Genomic DNA, 21,923 nt, shown 5'->3' on the forward strand with positions numbered 1-21,923 from the left:
AGCCTTTTATGTGCCAGGTCATGTTGTTTGCCTGCTACATGAGTCCCCTCCCCCTGCACCATTGTCACCTCATGTTACAGCAGAGGACCCTAAGCTGGAGAGATGAAGTGAGCGGTGGGGCCTGGCCTTGAACCCATACGCACCAGGCTGTAGAGTAGGGGTTGGCAAACTGCATCCTGGGGCCAAATCTGACCCCCCACCTGTCTTTGTATATAAAGATTCATTGGATCACTGCCACACCCATTGTTCACACGTTGTCTGGTGCTTCATGCTACAGTGGCAGTTAAGCAGTTGCAACAGGGAGTAGATCTTTGCTATCTGGCCCTTTGCAGAGAAGTTTCCCATCCCTGCTTTCGGCAGGACACGAATCTCCAGAAGCCTGCACTCATTCCTCGACTTCCATATCCATTTGGTCACAATATCCTGACAGCTTTTTCTGCAAAATGTTTCAGATGTGACTCTTTATCCTCACTGTGTCTTAGTGCAGGATCCTGCCATCTTTTCCCAGTCTTTTCTGTGTCACTCACACACAGGTAAGATAGCATTGTCCAGGGCCCTGCACAGAAGGACGTGGTCGCTTGGAGCGGAGGTGGCAGCCTTGGCTTGGTAGACTAACCCAGCATTTCTGAAATGCACCTTGATCCTATGAACTTGTTCATTACTTTGACACAGTCATGGTTCATTTTCTCTGGCACCAGGTTGGAGAACTCTACTTGGCACTGTTGCCAGAATTTTGTTTCTGAGACACCCAGTCCTGGTAAATGCCTGCCTCAGCATTCTTAGTGGTGTTGTGCTCCTTAACGTAGGAAGGCCAGACACCTAGTGGCATGGACTTCCTGTCCCAGTGTGTCCATCTCAAACTACCGTAAACTAGCTGGCTTAAAACAACAAATTTATTCTCTCTAGTTCTAGGCCAGAAGTCCAAAATGGAGGTGTGGGCAGGTGGTTCTTTCTTGAGGCTCCATCCCGTGCCTCTCTCCTTGCTCCTGGTGGTTGCTCTGCTTTCCTGGGCTCATAGAAGCACCGCTCCTATCTCTTCACATGGCCTTCTCCCCTGTGTTTCTTCTTACAAGGACACCATGGTTAAATCATCCCCATCCAGTATGATCTCATTTTAACTTGATTATATCCACAAAGACCCCCTCTTCCAAATAAGGTCCTGTTCATATGTCTGGGTGGACATGAATTATTTTTCTGGGAAACTGTTATGCTCAATACATCTAGTAATGTTGCAAGCTATTATTCAACCCTTAACTGACCCCTACTCCAAGTGTGTGTTCACACACGCAGCAATGCTGCCCTCCACAGGTGTGGGTCCGGGATTCAGTCAAACAGGTGCACTCGCTGTCCCCTGGAGCCACGGGCCTTGTGTATCATGGACCTACACTTTGAAATGTGTCCCTACCCTTTGCCCGAAACTTAGACATCTTTTGATAGTTGTCTGCCCAGTAGCATTTTCTCCTCTGTTCACAGCGTCTTACATGTTCTGCTTAACGAAATTGTTTGCCTTTTTGTCTCCCATGTTAGCTAGATTTTGAACTCTGCAAGCAACACCATGTTCTAAGTTAGTTTTGTTTCCCTAACACCATGAAAAGTACCTGATATGTGATTCTTCAAATGGTTTGTTGAATGAATGGATATGTTCATGAATAGAGAGTCATCTTGTTCCCTTCCCTGTCTTTCTTACCTCAGGTACAGAAATTAATGCGGAAAAAGCAATTAGATGTGGCAGAGTTCAGCATCTATTGGGATGTCGATTGCACTTTACTGGGGGACTTGCCTCAGGTGGAGTTACAGGTACGGTTCTGACAGAGGGCTTGTGAAGCCTCTGGGGTCGCTACCATGTAGGTTTGTTTTTTGTGTCTCTGGTTCCCAGTCCTCTTTTCCTCCACAGGGACCCACTGACATGTGTGCGCTTGAGGTACTTGCTGTGGCTGTAATGTTGATTAATAGTTTTACACTTTACTGTATTATAGATTTCTTTTTTTCCTTCACTTAAGGCTAAGATATGTATAATTACTTGCTTCTGACTACTGCACAATACTTTATAGTTTTCTGTTATTTTGTAAAGCTATCTGTAGGTATCTGATTGCAGCTAACACTTTCTAGTTATCTGTTCTCTTAGCCACTGTGGACTCGGCATACAGATTTTAAGTGAACAAAGCACCAGATCTGATTCTTATGTTTAGCTGAAACTTCACTTTTGGTGTCATTCCTTTAAGAAGTGCTTAGAAAGTCATTATAAATCTTTCGATATAAAATATGACTGTTTGTGAAGGAGAAAAAAAATCTCAATTTAGTCTTTTTGTAAAGGAATTGTCAGTGTTTAGATGAAATGGAGAAAAAGGTCTCATTTCAGCCCCCACTCTGTGACTAGCACGCTGTGTATCTATGGTTTGTGTTTTGCTGATTCAATTAAATAATGTATCACATTAGAACAGCACACAGCTACAAAACATAAAATCAGAGGTCTTTGAGATGAGTATGTAATAGTCTCTAAGATAAAGTGTTAGGTTTAAAACACCAGGGTAGAATAGCATATAAACCATTTATGTAAGCATAGTTAAAACCCCACAAAAAAATATGGGTTTGCTTGAACATGTCCAGAATGCCTCTGGTGGAACACCAGTCAGGAACCAATCAGGAACTGGTTGCTTCTGGGAAGGAGAATTGGGTGGCTGGAGGGTCAGAGTAGGAAGGAGATACTTTACCTTTAAAATTTTAAATTATGTGACTGTTACCCAGTAAAAAAAAGAAAGAAAAATTTCAGAATCCTCGGGAGCTTCAGGTTCCCAGTTATACTCTGCTGCTAGATTCTGCTGTCATGTAAATATACATTATATCTATAAATATAGATGTGACTTGACCCTGAAAGCATTTGCGATGGTGACAGATGTTCTTGTGACACCAGGAGGCCATGGACAAGAGCATGGAGAGTCGCGACCATCACTACATCCTGGAGCCCGTGTGCGCGTCTGCTCTCCTGAGGAGAAACTGCTCCAAAGAGCCCCTGAGGTCCCGGCACTCACCCCGCATTGAATGTGATATTCAGCTGGAGACCATTCCCTTGAAGCTCTCCCAGGTGCCGCCTCTCCTGGGGCTGGTCTTCAGGGGCAAGGGAGCGTTGGCAGAAGGCTCCTAGCAGCCTCGTGGGAAGGGAGGAAGGAAGGTGGCCCTGGCATCAAAGCACTGGCAGGCCAGACAGTTGGGTGGGTTGACCTTAGGTTAGTTTGGGTTTGGTGTTTTAAAGTGCTGAGCAGAGAGTAAGAGATAAAGTGAAAATCCTCAGGGTTCAGAGAGGCCCTTGTTGCTGAAATGGCGTCTTTCAGGTTGCTCTGGGTTTCAAGTCCGTGCTCAACTTAACATGACGTCTCTCAGCTTCTGTTTTAACTGAGGAAAAGAAACCAATCAGTTCTAACCTGTCTCTTTTAACCTCTGATAAAAAGCTGCAGTACCGGCAAATCATGGAATTCCTCAAGGAGCTGGAGCGAAAGGAGAGGCAGGTGAAGTTCCGAAAATGGAAACCCAAAGTGGCCGTGTCTGAGAAGTAAGTGAATAATCTTACCCACTAAGTGCATTTTATAGCCTGTCCTGTTTTTGGTAGATAGAACAGAAACCTAGACAGCATCACTGTCTTTTACAGGTGGTTGGAGACAAAAGTCCAGTTAGTTTTTCTGGCCTTTAAGGTGCCATTCTGCGGTGTGTTATTTGGTGTCGCACATTTACTCTTAGATTGTTGTAGAATCAAGAACTAGGCGCCTCTCAGCCCTGCTAAGCCAGTGGATTAACGGTTGGTCTGGTGGAGTGTGATTGTATAGTGTATGCTTTGCAGTGTCTATATCTCCTTTAGCAAAAAGCTGTTTTTTTCATGGCGTAGTGGTAAACTTGATGTCTATTATATGAACACCTTTGTAGATCCCGTGTATTTCCATGTCCTTGGTGAAGCATTCCATTTAAAATCTTTTAGAAGCTACCTGATAGTCACCACTTGATTTTTTTGTCAGTGGAGGGAACTGACATCACGAGTAATTCAGGTCACTTCAGCTCAGTTCTTCCCCTTTATCAGTGGCTTTGCTGTCTGTGGTTTCCACAGCTACCCACGGTCAGCCCAGGACCACGTCCACGTAACCTTTATCACAGTATATTGCTATCACTGCTCCCTTTATTATTAGCTATTGTTGTTAATCTCTTGCTGTGCCTAATTTATAACTTAAACTGTGCAGGGTTTGGTAATAGCGGCAGCTGCAGGCTTCTGCGGGGGTCTTGGAACGTATCCCCCAGATGAGGGGTTATTACTGTAATATGTTGATATATAAGTTAGGATCTGTCAGAAGATTTACTTTCTCCACATGAGCTGAGGCATCAACTGATAGCTGACAAGAGAGAAGGTGTCTCAAGAGGAGTGGTATTATTCCAGTTGCTTTTATTGTAAGAAGCAACCACTTTGTTATGAACTATTTCAGCTGCCGGGAATGGTGGTATTTTGCTTTGAATGCCAACCTGAATGAGATCAGGGAGCAGCGGAAATGCTGTACCTGGGACTTCTTGTTGCACCGCGCCCGAGATGCTGTGTCTTACACCGACAAGTACTTCAGCAAATTGAAAGGGGGCTTGCTGTCTGCAGATGACAAGGTAAGGGGACTATTGTCTTGTGTTTCTTGTCTTCCAGAGGCTGAGAATGCCTTTCAGAGGCTGAGAATGCTCTCTCAGCCTCTGAAGAATTTGGATTCTGTGCTTTCACAAGCATTACCTCAGATGAGCAAAGTAGGTAGACTCTTACTCTTCCCAATCCAGGTGAGAAAACTGAGGACCAGATTTACACAGTAAGAGTGTGGACCTCAGCCCCTTTATGTCTCATACAGGACATTGGCAAGGACATGCTTTCCCTTCTGGGGTTGGCTGCCTGTCCCAGCTGCCCCAGCCAGGAAACCAGCTCTGAAGATACTGTGGAGCCCACAGCCTCCACCGGGTTCTGGGCCTGCAGGACTCTCCTGCAGAATTGAATTGAGGCTCTTGTGGGCTCCATTTTTAACCAACTACTGTTCTTTACTTGGGTAGTATGGAAAAGGTGTTTAAACCAGACACCCAGCAGCCAGGGCCCCACCGTTTCTTGGCTGTCAGTGGAAACTGTTTCTCCCCAGTGATTACTGTAGAGGTTCAGGTGGGCGTTCTGTTTCTCAGGTGTGATGATACCTGTTTTTTTTTTACCGCCACCCAAACAGGAGGAAATGCGTCGGATTGAAGAGGAACAGAGCTTTGAGGAACTGAAGATTTTGCGTGAACTGGTTCATGAGCGATTTCACAAGCAAGAAGAACTGGCCGAGGTGAGAGATCCTGTGAGAAGATGTGTTCAGAGCCAGCACGCTCAGAGCACCTCAGCTTTGATGTGTTTATGCTTCTGTGGGCCACAAAGTGTTGTCAGTGGCACATGCAACTTGTCTTTGGGAGCTCATCTGTGCACATCTTGCTTGATGCAGAGTCTGCGAGAGCCTCAGTTGGATTCTCCGGGAGACTCTCCTGCAGGTCCAGAACCCGGTGGAGGCAGCGGGCTGCTGCAGTACCTTCAGTCCTGGTTTCCAGGCTGGGGCGGCTGGTACGGGCAGCAGACCCCGGAAGGGAGCACCGTGGCGGGTCTGTCTGGAGAGCAGCATGAGCAGTGGACTCCTGAGGAGATCCTGGGTAAGACGGGAGCTGACCTTGCGCTTCCCTGGCTATAGGGGGAGGAGACACTGGGTTCCTAAAATTGGCCTCTTCTTTGTGAACAGCCCATGGTGTTTTTCAGATAATAAAAAATTAGAAAGTTGTCCAGCAGTGTGTTTTATGTTGTTAGAGGTGTAGAGAGAATGATTTGAAAGACATGGCATTTGCGTTTTTGTTGCTAAATTAGGATAGTAGTTTAGTTTCAGGTAGATCTGAGTGACAGTGATTATAAAAGAACTCAATTTGAGGAAATTCAAAAGACGTAGACTCTGAAGCTTGAAAGCCAAGCAGAGTCACTCTTTAGACCCGAGCTGTCCAGGATGCTGCCCACAGCCACCAATGACTGTTGGAGTTTAAATTGATATAAATCAGAACAAAAAATTCGCTTCCTCACTGGTACCAGCCATGTCAGCCACATGCGCCACGAGTGCTCACCTGTTTAGTGGCTGTGTGCTGGCCACAGCAGTGGTGGGGCCTTCCACCGTGTATCCAGTGCCGCTTTGTTCTGCCCTTTCTCACAACTCCTGACATCCTCCCTGGCTCAATGATGAGCTGGTAAGAGCTTTTGCAAAGCTGATGGGGCCATTTTACATTAGTGAATTAACCCATAAGTTTGTTTTCAATAAGGAAAAGTGAGTTCAAGAAAGCCCTTGTGACTTTGATCAGTGTGTCTGGTGTGCTTTTTAAATTCCCCATGTTTTTTCTTAAAGTCTCCTCTCCTCACGTTTAGGCACTGAGGAGTTTTTTGACCCCACTGCAGACGCCTCGTGTATGAACACATATACGAAGCGGGATCATGTCTTTGCCAAACTGAACTTGCAGTTGCAGCGGGGAACTGTGACTCTGCTGCACCAGGAGCCAGGGACGCCTCCCACCGGTGAAAGTGCTTTCATGCAGCTGGAGTTTTCAGGTACAGCCCCCGGCAACCACCGATGCTATTTTTCTCTCTAGAGCCATGTCCACGGAGCAAATGGCATTATCCGGTAACAACATTCTAGAAGGTTGTAGTGAACACTGAGTGACTGAATACTGAAATCACGTCCCCTGGGGAATACAGGGATAGATGCCTGGAGAGCTGGTCATTTCTGTCATCAGCTGATCAGTGCCAAACCTCATGTGATGTGTGGTTGTGTTTAAAGACACCTTATTTAATATAGGATGTCAGTTCATTAATAAGAAACTCACGGCCAGTGACACTATAGCTCCACATCTGAGCAAACTTATCTAATACATGTTATTTTCTCTGCAAGTCTACAGAATGGTTACTTACCTGAGCTCCCTCAGCAATTTGAAGGCAAATGACCCAAAAAAAAAGCCACTTTGTCTGACTTTGTAATCCTGAGAGCTGAGCGAGCATAAGTCAGTGTCAACTGGTGGAGTGTCTCAGCTTATATAAAGGGCTCTATTGAAAATTTGTTCTGCTAGGAAACTTGTAATATCCTTTATGTGTTTAATGTCAGTAGTACAGACAGATACACATACAGTTATATAGATGGGTTTAAAAATTTTTTTTTTCTTTCTAATTTCAAGGAAACGTGGTTCATGGTATCTAATAGTCTTCTATAAAATGTACATCTAGTACTTTGGGCCATCATGCTGTAGCATGAACCCTTACTTTTATTTTTTGTAGATGTAAAACTTCTGGCAGAATCTCTTCCTCGAAGACATTCCTCCTTGCTTCTAGTCCGGTTGGGTGGACTGTTCCTTCGGGACCTGGCCACGGAAGGAACTATCTTTCCTCTCCTGGTCTTCCCTAATCCAGTACGTATCACAGTGGCATGGCTGATCTGTCCTGGGTGTTGAACTGGGGCCTGTTTGAGGCAAGTAGTAAGTGATACTGACTGCTCCGTTCTGATATTCAGTCGTCTTCAGACACATGGGCTGATTAGAACCAGCCTAGAGCTGGTAAGGTTCTGAGTAGGCTGGAGGGAATGTTGCTGAGGTGTAAGGCAGTGCCTCCTGCCTCTCCTGCTGTTGCCACCACGGGACAGTTTGCTCCAATTTGGAAGAAAATGTCGTAAGCCCCATTGTTTTCAGCCTTTCTTGGTCGCGTTTGAGTTTGCTTTATACCTCTGTCTGACAGTCATCTCCGTGCATTCTCTCTTAGTCGCCGATAGTACGTCTCATCTTCTCAGCGTTAAGAGCCACCTTGCTTTCTCTCTATACTTAATTTTTTATATGTAATATACTTTACTAATTTGAGACTTTGATTTTATCAATTTGGCAGAGATATGGTCAGGTTAGCTGACTACTTAGCCACTTTGTAATTTTTTGGGGGGGTTGTTGGGTTGTAGAGTGGGTGGAGGGCAGAGTAAGAGTCTGAGAAGCCACACATTTCGTTCTGGTGTAGTGCTCTTTTGCTCAGGGCACCGACTGCAGAGCAGCTGTTGGAGCTGTTGGGAGGAGGCCCACGCTCAGCCTTTAAGTCCTCGGAACGTGAGGTCAGCTGAGGCTTGATTTGATTGTGCTAAGTGAGAACGTGGCCAAGGCTGAGACGAGAGAGCGTGTGCCTGCGGCAGGTGACATTTATGCCCTTTCTGTGTGTTCAATAGCAAAAAGAAGTTGGCAGAGTCTCGCAGTCCTTTGGCCTCCAGTCACCTTCAGCAGACAGACGCGATCATTTTCCTGGTAATTTGTCCCAATCAGTTTCCTGGTAATATACTTTTAAAACGAACCTCGAAGAACATGGTGATGACTGGTTGAAGCCATGGTTGTGTTCCAGCAGGGAGTGTGTTCCGTGGGGTGCCCCACAGTTTGCCGTGCGATGCATGTTTCACCCGGAGACAGCCCGGGGCACCCACTTCATCTGCGTGGAATGGGGGTGGGCCTTGCAGGGCCTGGGGACCCATAGTCTCCATGATGGGTGTGGACACAGCCACCCTGTTTGGAGGATTCCTGTTGTAATTCATGAGCCTATCGTTATTAGGTTCTCTATTTTATAGACTGCATAAATGTGAACTAGTTGGAAAATAACTCAGAAAATGTCCCTTTTTCTAGAATTCCTCACAGGTTATTAAAAGAAACTTGTTCTGCTCCATTTTCCCCTCTGGTTCTTCCCTGTAGCTGCAGACCCAGATGACCCCGTGTTTGAGATGCTCTATGAGAGGAACCCGGCACACAGCCACTTCGAGAGGCGGTTGGACGTCAGCACCAGGCCCTTGAACATCATCTATAACCCCCAGGCTATTAAAAAAGTGGCCGACTTTTTCTACAAGGGAAAGGTTCATACCTCAGGTTAACTTTTTTGTTTGTTTGATCTTATGTTACTTTTTAAAGCTATCTTTCTTGTCATTCCTGGTGCTTCTGGACTAAGGTTGCTGTCCCTTCCACCTTGTGGTGGAGAGGCCTGTAGAGTAAGTGGTAGGGGTGTCCTTAGTTACTAAGTCAAAGCAGGTGACTCAGAACGTCACTCTTCCAAGAACAATCAATATCCTTACTGTCTCTTTTCTTTCTTCCATTTAGCATACATTTTAAAATACTTCTCATTGCATTAGGATAGTGGTTTCTTGGATACCTTGGATATTTTCGTTGGTGAATCGAGGAGGAATGTTCAAGAATTTCCTTGTCTGTGATCGGATCAATGGCCTATTTCACTTGCTTGAGCAGTGTCAGATATGGCCAAGCTCGCCACTGCACTGCCTGCATCACCATCAATTTATTTAAGTCTTTCCTTCCCAAAATAGATGTGAGACAGTCATGCAGAAAAAGCACTTTTGTTGACAGAGAAATTGATCAAACAGTAGTACTTTCCTAAATGTATCCCTCCTCTCCTTCCTGTAATAGTAAAGCTGTTTTAGGTTTAGAGTCTTTTCATGTAAATGGTAGCCACAAATGTTTGGGCTTCATTGCACTGTCACTGACAGGTTCTAGAAGGCATTTCCTTCTAAATTCCATTTTTCTTCTAATATAAAGCCATACTTTTAAGGATTCTGAAGTATAATCATTTGGAATCCTTTAGAAAATGACCCAGAAAATTCTAGTGACTTGGGTCCCTCCCCTCGTTGCTGCCTTTGTCCCCAGGACTGTCCCTTAGCTGGTCTCAGTCTCCGGCTGAGACCCCCCATGCAGTGCATGGTGGGTAGGGGGAGGAGCTGTTGTACAACTATACCTAAGCTTTGGTGGAGACACTTAGTGAGAATAGACATTGTGGTACTTTTCTCCCACCCAGCCATTTGAAAATCCCGATCTCGTGTGTATTTCCAATCTTGCAGGTTTTGGTTATCAGTCTGAACTTGAGTTGAGAGTAGCTGAAGCTGCCCGAAGACAATATAACAAACTGAAGATGCAGACCAAGGCAGAGATCCGCCAAACTCTCGATCGTTTGCTAGTGGGTGATTTCATTGTAAGTGGGCATATGCCAGAAGTCTTCCGGGGGCACGAGGGAAGCAGTAGGAAGGATAGGAGTTCTGTCAAGTTGTTTACCTACTGTAGATAGTCCTGCTTCTATCAGTTGTACTGATTCAGTAAACTGAGAATATGTCCTTAGCAGCTAGGGGAAAATAGAATGATGTCCCAGTTGTGATTCTGGGGTATGATGGTCACTTTGTGATGCTCAGTGGCCAGCTGAGGAGAGGCAGAATCGGGGAACCCGGAACGGGGCAGTCCAGGTTGCTGGGTGGCATGGAGGTGCGCTGCTGTGCTGCGGCAGGGAGCCAGGAGAGGGAGCCATTGAGTTGGCTTCGTTGGGGAGGGGCAGAGCCGGGTGACTGTGGGCATGCGGAGAGTGGGCATGCGGACATGGTCAGCTCATGTTTCAAAGCTCATAGTGTGGAGTAGGGAATTAGTCCTGGTATTTTCTTGTCTGTTTCAACTCAAGTAACAAAAATTAGTATCCTTTTGTTACCTTAGACAAAGATTTCTTTTTTGATTACGTTTACATATATCAGCTCTTACTAAATGTATTCAATTGAAACTCATTGCAATTATCAGGGAAGAACAGCTAACAACTTTGTGGATTGGTGTGCTTTTTGTTTCAAATGTCAAAACTTATGATTTTCACTAAGATATTTTGGTACAAAAGTTCAGAGTTATCGGAGTCCATACAAATATTTGGATTTCTACATTTATTTGAACTGTATAATTTCTGCTATGCTTTAAAATAATTAAGTCCTATAAATTTAGAGGGAAGATCTTTCCTAAACTATGGATCATTTCAACCAAAGGATAGACAACCTCCCAAACCAGTGATTAGCTAGTTTGTGCCTCTGCCCTTCCCTCTACTTCTGTCTGACATTGGCCTGTGGTAGTGTCTCAGGTCCTCAAGCTGTGGGGTCTGCTTCTGTTTTAAGCTTAGTACTCTAGACCATTAAGTCACTCCACAGGTGTAGCTTTCAGAAAGGCTGGAGCCCCGACTGATAAAGCTGTGTCAGCAGCTGCAGTGAAATGGCATTTAATTGTAGTTTATTTTTCCAGGAGGAGAGTAAGCGCTGGACTGTGCGACTAGATATTTCTGCCCCTCAAGTGATCTTTCCTGATGATTTCAAGTTCAAGAATCCCGTGTTAGTTGTTGTGGATCTAGGGAGAATGCTGTTGACAAACACCCAAGGTATGGTGGGAATGTGAAGTAATGCAAACGTGTCTTTGTGGAGTGACCTCTATATGCTTAGCTAAGTAAAGCTTAACAAAAAAAGGTTTATATAGTATTTTTAAACTCCAAAGTCCTCTTGTTAGCTTTTTTAATAATAGCTATCTTGAGATTCTTTTAAAAATTTGTAGTGTGGTTGTTTTTGGTATATTGATAGACTGGTGCACCTCTCTATATGGTCTAATTCCAGAACCTTTTCATCATCCCTAGAAGAAATCCCAAATGCATTAACATATCTCTCTGTTACCCCCTTTCTCAACCCTTGCCAGCCACTGACCTGCCTCTGTGGCTTTGTCAATTCTGAACATTTCCTGTGGGTGGAGCTCTGCCATATGTGACTTCTGTGTCTGGTTTCTTGCACTTAGCATTAACAGTAACTTAATTCCTGCTTATGACTGAATTTTATTCTTTTATATGAATACACCTCATTTTTTAAGATCTATTCATCAGTTGGTATGCACTGGGTTGTTCCTACCTTTTGGCTATTATGAGCAATGCAGCTATGTATATTCATGCACAGATTTGCGTAGAGATATATTTTCAATCTTTTGGGTTCACTTCAGTGTGGAATTGCTGAAAACGTAGTGACTTTTTGTTTTACTTTTTAAAAAAGATTATTAGTTTTTACGTAAAAGAACTGGGGTATAGGCCAGAAGTGCAGGGGGTGAGAGGATTCACCAGAGACAGAATGGGGAGCAGAACAGGTGGGTCTACTAAAATACACTGCTGAGGGGAACAGTGGGTGAGACAGGAGAGGTCTGCTGCACCATGTGGGTCAGTTCCCTGGCCGGGGATCAAACTCAGGCTTTTGTGGTGGTAGTGCTGAGCCTTAACCCTAGTCTGCCAGGGAGGCCCTATTTTACGTTTTGAGGCATTGTCAGGTTGTTTTCCAAAATAGCAACACCTTTAAACCATCTCACTTGCAATTTATGAGGGTTCTAATTCTCAGCATCCTCGGCAACACTTGTTAGTATCTGTCTTTTGGATTATGGCCATTTTTATAGATATAAAATTGATTCTCATGTTTTTAATTTGCATTTCTCATGTAACATTTTGTATTTTATTTTATTTTATTTTATTTTTTTTATAGAGGCATGTTTTTTATTTATTTATTTGTTTGTTTGTTTGTTTTGTTTATACAAGCACTGGGTACAGTCAGAAGCGCGGGAGGGTGAGAGAATTCACCAGAGCCAGAGCGGGGAGCAGAGCAGGCAGAAGGACCGAAGTACACTGCTGAGGGGAGCAGCGGGCGGCAGGAGAGGTCTGCGTGCCGTGTGGGACCCTCCTCCGGTGGTTGGGGAGCAGCCGGGGATCGAACCGGCGCCTCAGAGGCCACGGGCAGCTTTGCAACCCAGCGCTCAACCGCTGCACCACCGGGGAGGCCCAACATTTTGTATTTTAATGGATATTGTTTCTCAGTACTTTCAGGAATATAAATTTAGAATAGAGTTTCATCTATTTAGGGGTACTGGGGACATATACAAAAAGAGACTCCTGAAAGGTTATTTCACTGCTGCTAATAGTTCCCAAAAAACAGTCACTATTTACCTAGAGCTGGGAGGGAAGGAAGGGAGGATTCATGGGGTAAGAGACTGAGGAAGTTTGTCAAATAATTTCAACCTTAGTTCACTGAGAAGATTCCAAAGAGGAAAGGGCAGAGCGGGAGTGGGGAAGTTTGCTGCTGAGGGAACACGAAGAGCACTAGATTGAAGAACGCGCTTCACACAGCCACCGAAGGCACCTCCTTAAGTTACTGCAACATAAACTGGGACAGTGACCAGGGGCAGCACCCAGAAGTGTGTTTTGAGGTTGTCTCAGTGGCTCAGGAATGTGAGCCTGGGGCTGGAACAGGACAGGCTGAGCGGCTGCTGCTGGCCAAGTGGAGTTCTGGGCACTGGCTATCAGCTGAGCAAAACAGGCGAGACTTTTCTGTTGGAGTATTCTAGTGCGGGCAACGCTGTGAGCACCTAGGCAAACAGGAAAAACAAATAACTGCTTAGAGTTTTCTTTTAGTTTTTTTAATTGGGGTTGTTGATTCTCTGCCTTTTTTGTGGTAACCGATTTATGACAATTCTCTAATTATTACATTAAAGAGGCAGGAAGAGCAGACATGTGCTTTGAGTCTTCTCTTTTTGATCTGCAGATGACTCTAAGAGGAAAAGCGGGAATGGGTCCACATCTGAGGAGAATCAGTTTAGTGATGATGAATACAAGACCCCCCTGGCTACACCTCCTAACACCCCACCCCCCGAATCCAGCAGCAGTCATGGGGAGAAAACGCCTCCGTTTTCTGGAGTCGAATTCAGTGAAGAGCAGCTTCAGGCACATTTAATGAGCACCAAGATGTACGAGCGGTACTCCTTGTCATTCATGGACCTCCAGATCATGGTTGGGCGGGTGAAGGACAATTGGAAGCACGTCCAGAATATTGATGTGGGGCCAACCCATGTGGTCGAGAAGTTCAATGTGCACCTTCAGTTAGAACGCCGACTGATCTATACCTCAGATCCTAAGTACCCTGGCGCTGTGCTCTCAGGCAACTTGCCAGATTTAAAAATCCACATCAATGAAGACAAAATATCTGCTCTCAAGAATTGCTTTGCACTCTTAACCACCCCAGAAATGAAGACGTCTGACACTCAGATTAGAGAAAAGATTTTTCCCCAAGAGGAGGAGCGAGGCAGTTTGCAAGACTCAGTGATGAACTTAACCCAGAGCATTGTGATGCTAGAGCAGCACACCCGGGAGGTTCTGGTGGAGTCGCAGCTCCTCCTGGCTGAGTTTAAGGTCAACTGTATGCAGCTTGGTGTGGAGAGCAATGGCCGCTACATTTCTGTGCTCAAGGTATTCGGTACCAACGCTCACTTTGTGAAGAGGCCTTACGATGCCGAAGTCTCTCTGACCGTACATGGTTTGCTCCTGGTAGACACCATGCAGACATATGGTGCTGATTTTGACCTGTTGATGGCCTCACATAAGAACCTGAGCTTTGATGTCCCCACAGGAAGCCTCCGCGATAGCAGGGCCCAGTCTCCTGTGTCTGGATCCGTTGTGGCTCCTTTTACTGATGCCGCCACCCTGAACCACCCGTCAGCCACCAGTGTTGCCCTCGACAGGATTCTCACGAAAGAGCAAGAGTCCCTCATTAAACTGGAATATCAGTTTGTGAGCTCAGAGTGCCCGTCGATGAATCTGGACAGCACTCTGCAGGTGATTTCACTGCAGGTGAATAATTTGGATATTATCCTAAATCCAGAGACCATTGTGGAACTGATTGGTTTTCTTCAAAAGTCATTTCCCAAGGAAAAAGATGATTTGAGTCCTCAACCTCTAATGACTGATTTTGAGAGAAGCGATAGGGAACAAGGTACTTACCAGTCTACATATGAACAAAACACCGAGGTTGCCGTGGAAATCCACAGGCTTAACCTGTTACTCCTTCGGACAGTGGGGATGGCGAATGGAGAGAAGTATGGCAGGAAAATCGCAACTGCGAGTATCGGAGGCACCAAAGTCAACGTCTCCATGGGCAGCACGTTTGACATCAATGGTTCTCTTGGCTGCCTGCAGCTTATGGATCTGACACAAGACAATGCTAAGAACCAGTACGTCGTCAGCATTGGGAATTCCATCGGCTATGAGAATATCATCAGTGACATCGGCTACTTCGAATCTGTATTTGTCAGAATGGAAGATGCAGCCCTCAGCGAAGCTTTGAGTTTCACCTTTGTTGAGAAATCCAAGCAGGAGTGTTTTCTCAACCTCAAGATGGCTTCCTTGCATTACAACCACTCTGCGAAGTTTTTAAAGGAATTGGCATTGTCCATGGATGAACTGGAGGAAAACTTCCGAAGCATGCTGAAAAGCGCAGCCACCAAAGTCACCACGGTGCTTGCCACTAAGACAGCCGAGTACAGTGAGATGGTGTCACTCTTTGAAACGCCAAGGAAGACCCGGGAATCCTTTACCTTAGAAGAAAATGAAATATATGGGTTTGATCTAGCGGCCCCTCATTCAGACACTGTAAAGCTAATCCTGAACATAAACATTGAGTCACCAGTTGTGTCTGTCCCTCGGAAGCCTGGCAGTCCAGAGTTGTTGGTGGGACACTTGGGGCAGATATTCATCCAGAATTTTGTGGCAGGAGATGATGACTCTAGAAGCGACCGTCTGCAGGTGGAAATCAAAGACATTAAATTATATTCTTTGAATTGCACCCAGTTGGCAGGCAGAGAGGGTCCCGGGTCTGAAGTAGGCCAGGCGTTCTGCCCTCCGTCTGGCTCTGCCAGTGCCAACAGTCAGGAGGAAGCTCAGTTCACCCGACACGATTTCTTTGAATCTTTGCATAGAGGTCAAGGTGAGGAGCCTTCATCTTTGGTCTCATTTTGTTGAAAGGTTTCACACCCAGCTCATGTACTGCTTGGCTTGAAACAACCTTTTCTTTTAAAATTATCCCCACTTAAGATTTAAGAACTCAGAATGGATTTTTAATAGAATGTTTCCTATTGGGTTGGTATGTTTTCTACTTTTTTTCCATTGAAAGCTTTATTTGACAAAATAAGAATTGCATGAAGTGGTGTCCTTTAAAATTGGGCACCACTTAAACATTTATTCAAGCATTTATAGGGATGCTTCAGTGGATGTTTTCTTTTTAGAATATTGTTTAACTTAGTCAAATTCATGTTCTTTCCCCCATTCCTAAGCTGTCACCTTTCCTAGTTAAATATTGTGGACCAAGACACCTGACATAAATAGAATATGAAATTCAGGCTGTTGTTCTAGTCTCCTTTTAGTATTCTGCCATCTACTATTATGGGTTGGCCTGGGGTTTTAGGAATAAAGTATTTGTATTTGTATTCTGGATCTAGTCAGCTAAACCCAAAGAATTCAATAGATTCTGTCTGCAGAAGCCAGGTAAGCTCCAGGGCATGGCTTCATTGACTGGTGAAGAAATTAATGCCTCTGAATACAGCATCTGTGAGTCTCATGTATTAACTCACCAACTCATTTACATACTTACCAAAAGATTGCATTCTCTGCTTGGGATAGAAGTTGTTTACTTAGCACCTTCAATCTGTCTCTGAAAACTGAGTGAGGATGAGCAGTTTGGTTGGGAAAACCCCAGCGTGGGAGGGTAAGAGAAGCTCATGTAGACCCTGGCCTGGCTTCATGTCCAGCCAGATTTGAAATCACCATATGGAGTAGGTCATGAAAGTAGGACTTCTTTTTGTCTGTAGATTTATCTTGTCCCCTTCTTTGCACCAAGTTTTGGTCTTGGGTAGTCGTTGAAGTTTGTGCCAATCATAGTGCAGACCTGCCCTTCCGGTCTAAGAGTAACTCATGGGTTCTATTTTATAGCCAGTGATAATCAGCAGTAACACAGGAAGGGGGTGTTTTCGGCCTGTCATTGATTTCTCCTCTTATGCCAGCTTTTCACATCCTGAACAACACCACCATTCAGTTTAAACTGGAGAAGGTTCCTGTGGAGAGAGAATCTGAACTGACTTTCTCCCTTAGCCCTGATGACCTGGGGACGTCTAGCATCATGAAGATTGAGGGCAAGTTTGTTAATCCAGTTCAGGTAACATATTATTGATTCTTTTTTTTTTTTTTTTTAAAGATTTATTTATTGGGCTTCCCCGGTGGCGCAGCGGTTGAGCGCTGGGTTGCGAAGCTGCCCGCGGCCTCTGCGGCGCCGGTTCAACCCCCTGCTGCTCCCCGGCCCCCGGAGGAGGGTCCCACATGGCGCGCAGACCTCTCCTGCCGCCCGCTGCTCCCCTCAGCAGTGTACTTCGGTCCTTCTGCCTGCTCTGCTCCCCGCTCTGGCTCTGGTGAATTCTCTCACCCTCCCGCGCTTCTGACTGTACCCAGTGCATGTATAAACAAAACAAACAAACAAATAAAATAAATAAATAAATAAAACATGCCTCTATTAAAAAAAAAAAAACTCTACTTTAAAAAAAAAAAGATTTATTTATTCAAGAACTGGGGTACAGGCCAGATGCGTGGGAGGGTGAGAGGATTCACCAGAGACAGAGCGAGAACAGAACAGGCAGAGTGACGAAACACACTGCTGAGGGGAGCAGCAGGTGAGACAGGAGAGGTCTGCTTCGCCATGTGGGTTTCTCGCCCACCGGCCGGGATCGAACCCACACTGCAGAGGCTGCGGACAGCTTCACAGTGCGGTGCTCAACCGCCTGCGCCACCAGGGAGGCCTGATTCTTTTTTTTTTTTTTTTTTTAAAGATTTATTTATGCATGCAAGAACTGGGGTATAGGCCAGAGGTGTGGGGGATGAAAGGATTCACTAGAGACAGAGTGGGGAACAGAACAGGCAGACTGACTGAAATACACTGCTGAGGGGAGCAGTGAGGAGACAGGAGAGGTCTGCTGCGCCATGTGGGTTGCTCCCTGGCTGGGGGTTGAACTCGTGCTGCAGTGGCTGTGGACATCTTCATAGGTTGTGTCTTAACCACTTGTGCCACTAGGGAAGCCCAACACCTTATTGATTCTCATGTCAGCAAAATTGAAGCCATACATTTTTATACTTATAAAACTATATTTAAATTTTATTTTATTGTATGTTTATTATATGTTTATGTGTGTAAAATGTTGGAAGGAGAATATATAAATTCAAAGAGATAACCTTTATGTTGTTGATTCTTATTCCAGCAGACACAGAATCCTTTTATCATGTGTTTTTATCACTGGGAAATCAGTCTTAATAGCTTTCTTCATGTGGCGAAAGCATTATATAGAGAAAGAAGGCAGATCCTTAATTTCATTGCCATTCAAAAATGTGGGAAATCATCGCTTAAAAAGCCAGTCTCTCTTTCCCAGGAGGATGTAATTTTTGTCATACTTTTTATAGAGTGACCCAGACTATAAAACAATCTGGTTATCTGAGGTGTTGACAGATTCTTTCAGAGAAAATTAGCCTTACCCTCTTTGAAATGAAATGGTCCGGGATAGGAATTTATTTGTGCGTACGTGTGTGTGTGTGTGTGTGTGTGTGTGTATATGTACACATCTGTCATCCTTCGTCTTTCAAATGGTCAGTTTTCCTGATTTCACTGGGACAAGAACAAAGAACGTTACATTATAAAGCAACAAGGACAGGCAGGATCAAAGGCAGTGGCCCTCCTCTTGGGCACTGATAACGGAGCCATACTTAGAGGTTGCTGGGCTCGCTGGCAGCAGCCCTGGAGAGGCCCAGGAGTGCTGTTCACAGGACATGTGCTCCCTTGACTTTGGTGGCTCCTGGTGGTGGGTCTTTGGGTGAGAGAACTGTCCCCAAAGCTTTCTCTTCTTGGCTCAGCTTTTGCCTCATCAGTAGGGGCTAAGTGCGATAATTTGTTCACCTTAAATCTATCTCCTGGTGTGACTTCTGCTGACATAACATTCTAGTGGTTTTAATGACTTGTTGTTTTTGATGAAAATCTTCAAAAAATTCTTTAAATTCTTTAAATTACTATTGAATAATTGATATTCATTGAATTATTTAATTTAGCAACTTAAGGTTTAAAAAATATTTTACCGTGGAAATTTTTAAACATTCACAAAAGGAGAAGTGTGTAGTAGGCCTTATGTACCCATCACTCAGATTCAGCGCTTAACCTGGGTCTCGCCACTGTGTCCTCCCTGGTATTTTTTTCTTTTCTTCTATTTTGCCTCTTATTTTACCCTTATATATCTGAAATGTTTCACTACAAACTCTGTGCATTTTCTTACATAACTACAGTGGTATTATGCTCTATAGAGTTAATGCAGATTCCTTGGCAACATCTAGATTTTATTCCATTTTGGATGTCAGAGACCCTTTTGGTTTGTTTGACTCAGGATCTGAACAAGGTCCAGGCAAGGCCACACATTTTGCGGTCCTTTTCATAGGTCTCTATGAGCTTAGAGCCCCTCTCACACGCTATTTTGTTGTGAAAACTAGGTCAGTTACCCCATACACTCCCACATTCTGGATTTGTTTGTTTGTCTATGTTGTTACTTCACTTGTTCCCCTTATTTCCTGTAATTTAACTCTACAGTTTTCACTTGACTTGGGTTTCTTTTTTGCTTCTTTTGTTTTTTCTTTTTGTACTGCGCGTGCTCACGCAGTACAGCAGGCAGCCCATGTCTGCTGTTACCCGCTTAGTGACTATTGTGTTCAGGTGACAAGAGCCTGATCTTTTATTGTGAATTCTGCGTCAGTCATTCACACACAGGTTTATCCCACTGATGAACTTTGGGGGAAGACGTTATTGATGAAAGCTTTCATTTTTGGATGATTACTTTCTAGTTTCTGTCATTTTGACATGTATTGATTGGAATTCCTCTGTTAAAAAATTATCCTTAATAAAAACATTTGCCTCAAGATATCTTTAATAATAAATTATAAGTTGAAACAAATGGAGAAAGGAAACTAAATACTTGTGGATCTTTATTATTATCATTAAAATATACTACCTGTTTGCTAGCTGTGCTGTGTTGTGCACTGAGGTGATGATCAGCCATGATAGAACCCCGAGTCCTGATTTTCAGTCTTCTGCTGGATCCACAGTAGACTTTCAGCCATGTTCCCTTCAACCTCACAGTTGTTTTTTTGGGATTAGAAAGAGGGGCTTAGCTGATTTAGGCATACAATCAGCAGCGCTTCTCGAACATTTGTTGTGAGTAGATTATTCTGTGTGGTACTGGGGGAGCACCGAGTGAGTAGAGGGTGGGGCCCTAAAGGAAACAACAGAGGCAGTCCGGCTCTCAATTGATAACTTCTTGGGAAAACCATAAAAATCAACTTAGGAAATTTATGGGCAGTGCACCTAAATGCAGTAAACAATGGTAGTGGACTAACTGAATTTTTCTCTGAATACAGGTGGTGCTAGCAAAGCATGTATATGAGCAGGTTTTACAGACGCTGGACAATCTGGTGTACAGTGAAGATCTCAATAAGTTTCCAGCCAGTGCCACCTCCTCACCTTGCCCTAACTCTCCTCTGCCTTCCCTCGGTGCCTGTGGAGAACCTTCCGCCGAAAGGAAGGAGAATGGCTTGTTCAGCCACTCCAGCTTCTCTAACTCTTCTCAGAAGTCCTTGTCCATGAAGGAAGTCAAGTCCTTCACCCAGATTCAGGCTAACTTTTGTATCTCAGAGCTTCAAGTTCAGCTAAGTGGAGATCTGACTTTGGGGGCCCAGGGCCTCGTGAGCTTAAAGTTTCAGGACTTTGAGGTGGAATTCAATAAAGACCATCCCCAGACGTTATCCATTCAGATTGCCCTGCGTTCTCTGTTGATGGAAGACTTACTGGAGAAAAACCCAGATTCCAAGTATAAAAACCTGATGGTCTCTCGGGGAGCCCCTAAGCCATCTAGCTTGGCACAAAAAGAGTATCTTTCTCAGTCTTGCCCCTCAGTATCCAATGTGGAATACCCGGATATGCCTCGGTCTCTCCCTTCCCACATGGAGGAGGCGCCTAATGTCTTTCAGCTCTATCAGAGACCCACCTCTGCGTCCCGGAAGAAGCAGAAGGAAGTCCAGGACAAGGACTGCCCCTTGACCCCACCCCCTTCGCCTTCGGTGGACGAGCACAGAATCATTGCTGGAAGGAGCAAATTTGATGATTCCTTGGTCCATATCAATATATTCTTGGTGGATAAGAAACATCCGGAATTCTCTTCTAGTTACAATCGAGTAAACCGGAGCATTGATGTGGATTTTAACTGCCTGGATGTGCTCATCACGCTGCAAACCTGGGTCGTGATTCTAGATTTTTTTGGAATTGGCTCCACTGCAGACAACCATGCAATGAAGGTGCCGCCCGAGGACCCGCTACAGACCATCAAGTCAGAGTCGAGCGCTCCGCTGGAGTCTGAGCTTCAGGACCCAGTTAACACCAAGCTGGACCTCAAGGTATCACCGCCCTCTGCCCTCCGCTCCTTGAAATGAACTCGGGTTTGTTTATTGAAGTGCTATCATTGCACATTTACTCTAGGAAATAGATTTTGTCAGCAGGGAGCTATCGTCTTTTCGATGTCTGTTCTTGGATGGATGTTAATGTTTTAGAAAGGGTTTTAGTGTAAATTGCATCTGGAGGCAGGATAAAGAAATAGCTCAGGTAACTTCTTGTGAGCCTCAGTTTCCTCATCTCCTGTCATCCGATTGAGATGAGTAATGAGGTAATATATGCAGAGCCCCTTGCAGAGAGCTAGTACATGGTAGCTACTTTAAAATGCGGCTTTTATCATCCTCTCTCCAGAACATTGTTCGCACTCAGAACATTGTTCGTGCTTGGAACATTGTTGGCTTTTATTGAGGGCAACAAGTTTGGCTGTTGATGATGAAGCCTCAGAAGGTCGGACTGCCTGGGCTTGAGTCCTGGCACTTCTGTTGCAGGCATACAGCTGCGTGGCTGTGGGCAGGTGCTTTCACTCCTCCATCAGTCAACAGGGCTAGAGGCTCCTGCATCCTCAGTCGTGAGGCTTCAAGGGGAGAACCTGGGTCCCTGTGTGCAGGGCATATAGTAGGCATCCGGTGTCTGATACCTGTCACTCGTGTTGCTGGTATGTGATTACCATACTTATAATTTCCTTGTCAATGCGGAAAAGACTTGAAAAAACATTTGAATTTAAGGCTGTTCTGCTCTGTGTGATGGAAC

At 44.8% G+C, this 21,923-nt stretch overlaps 1 protein-coding gene across 3 annotated transcripts in view; it reads left to right on the top strand.

The window, feature by feature from the left end:
* VPS13D (vacuolar protein sorting 13 homolog D) overlaps positions 1 to 21,923 on the top strand; it is a 199,992-nt gene that overhangs the window by 15,156 nt on the left and 162,913 nt on the right. For all 3 annotated transcript variants that reach the window (XM_037501218.2, XM_054691171.1, XM_037501217.2), the window contains exons 7-21: positions 1,693 to 1,797; positions 2,912 to 3,082; positions 3,447 to 3,547; positions 4,464 to 4,632; positions 5,223 to 5,324; positions 5,478 to 5,679; positions 6,431 to 6,610; positions 7,331 to 7,461; positions 8,253 to 8,328; positions 8,764 to 8,934; positions 9,912 to 10,042; positions 11,113 to 11,245; positions 13,428 to 15,641; positions 16,714 to 16,865; positions 20,147 to 21,178. In XM_037501218.2, the coding sequence (XP_037357115.1) occupies positions 1,693 to 1,797; positions 2,912 to 3,082; positions 3,447 to 3,547; positions 4,464 to 4,632; positions 5,223 to 5,324; positions 5,478 to 5,679; positions 6,431 to 6,610; positions 7,331 to 7,461; positions 8,253 to 8,328; positions 8,764 to 8,934; positions 9,912 to 10,042; positions 11,113 to 11,245; positions 13,428 to 15,641; positions 16,714 to 16,865; positions 20,147 to 21,178 (5,070 nt within the window). The remainder of the gene's footprint in view (positions 1 to 1,692; positions 1,798 to 2,911; positions 3,083 to 3,446; positions 3,548 to 4,463; positions 4,633 to 5,222; positions 5,325 to 5,477; positions 5,680 to 6,430; positions 6,611 to 7,330; positions 7,462 to 8,252; positions 8,329 to 8,763; positions 8,935 to 9,911; positions 10,043 to 11,112; positions 11,246 to 13,427; positions 15,642 to 16,713; positions 16,866 to 20,146; positions 21,179 to 21,923) is intronic.

Source organism: Talpa occidentalis, unplaced genomic scaffold (assembly GCF_014898055.3).
Source record: "Talpa occidentalis isolate TD23 unplaced genomic scaffold, MPIMG_talOcc4v2.1 talOcc4.9, whole genome shotgun sequence".
Taxonomy (NCBI): Eukaryota; Metazoa; Chordata; class Mammalia; order Eulipotyphla; family Talpidae; genus Talpa; species Talpa occidentalis.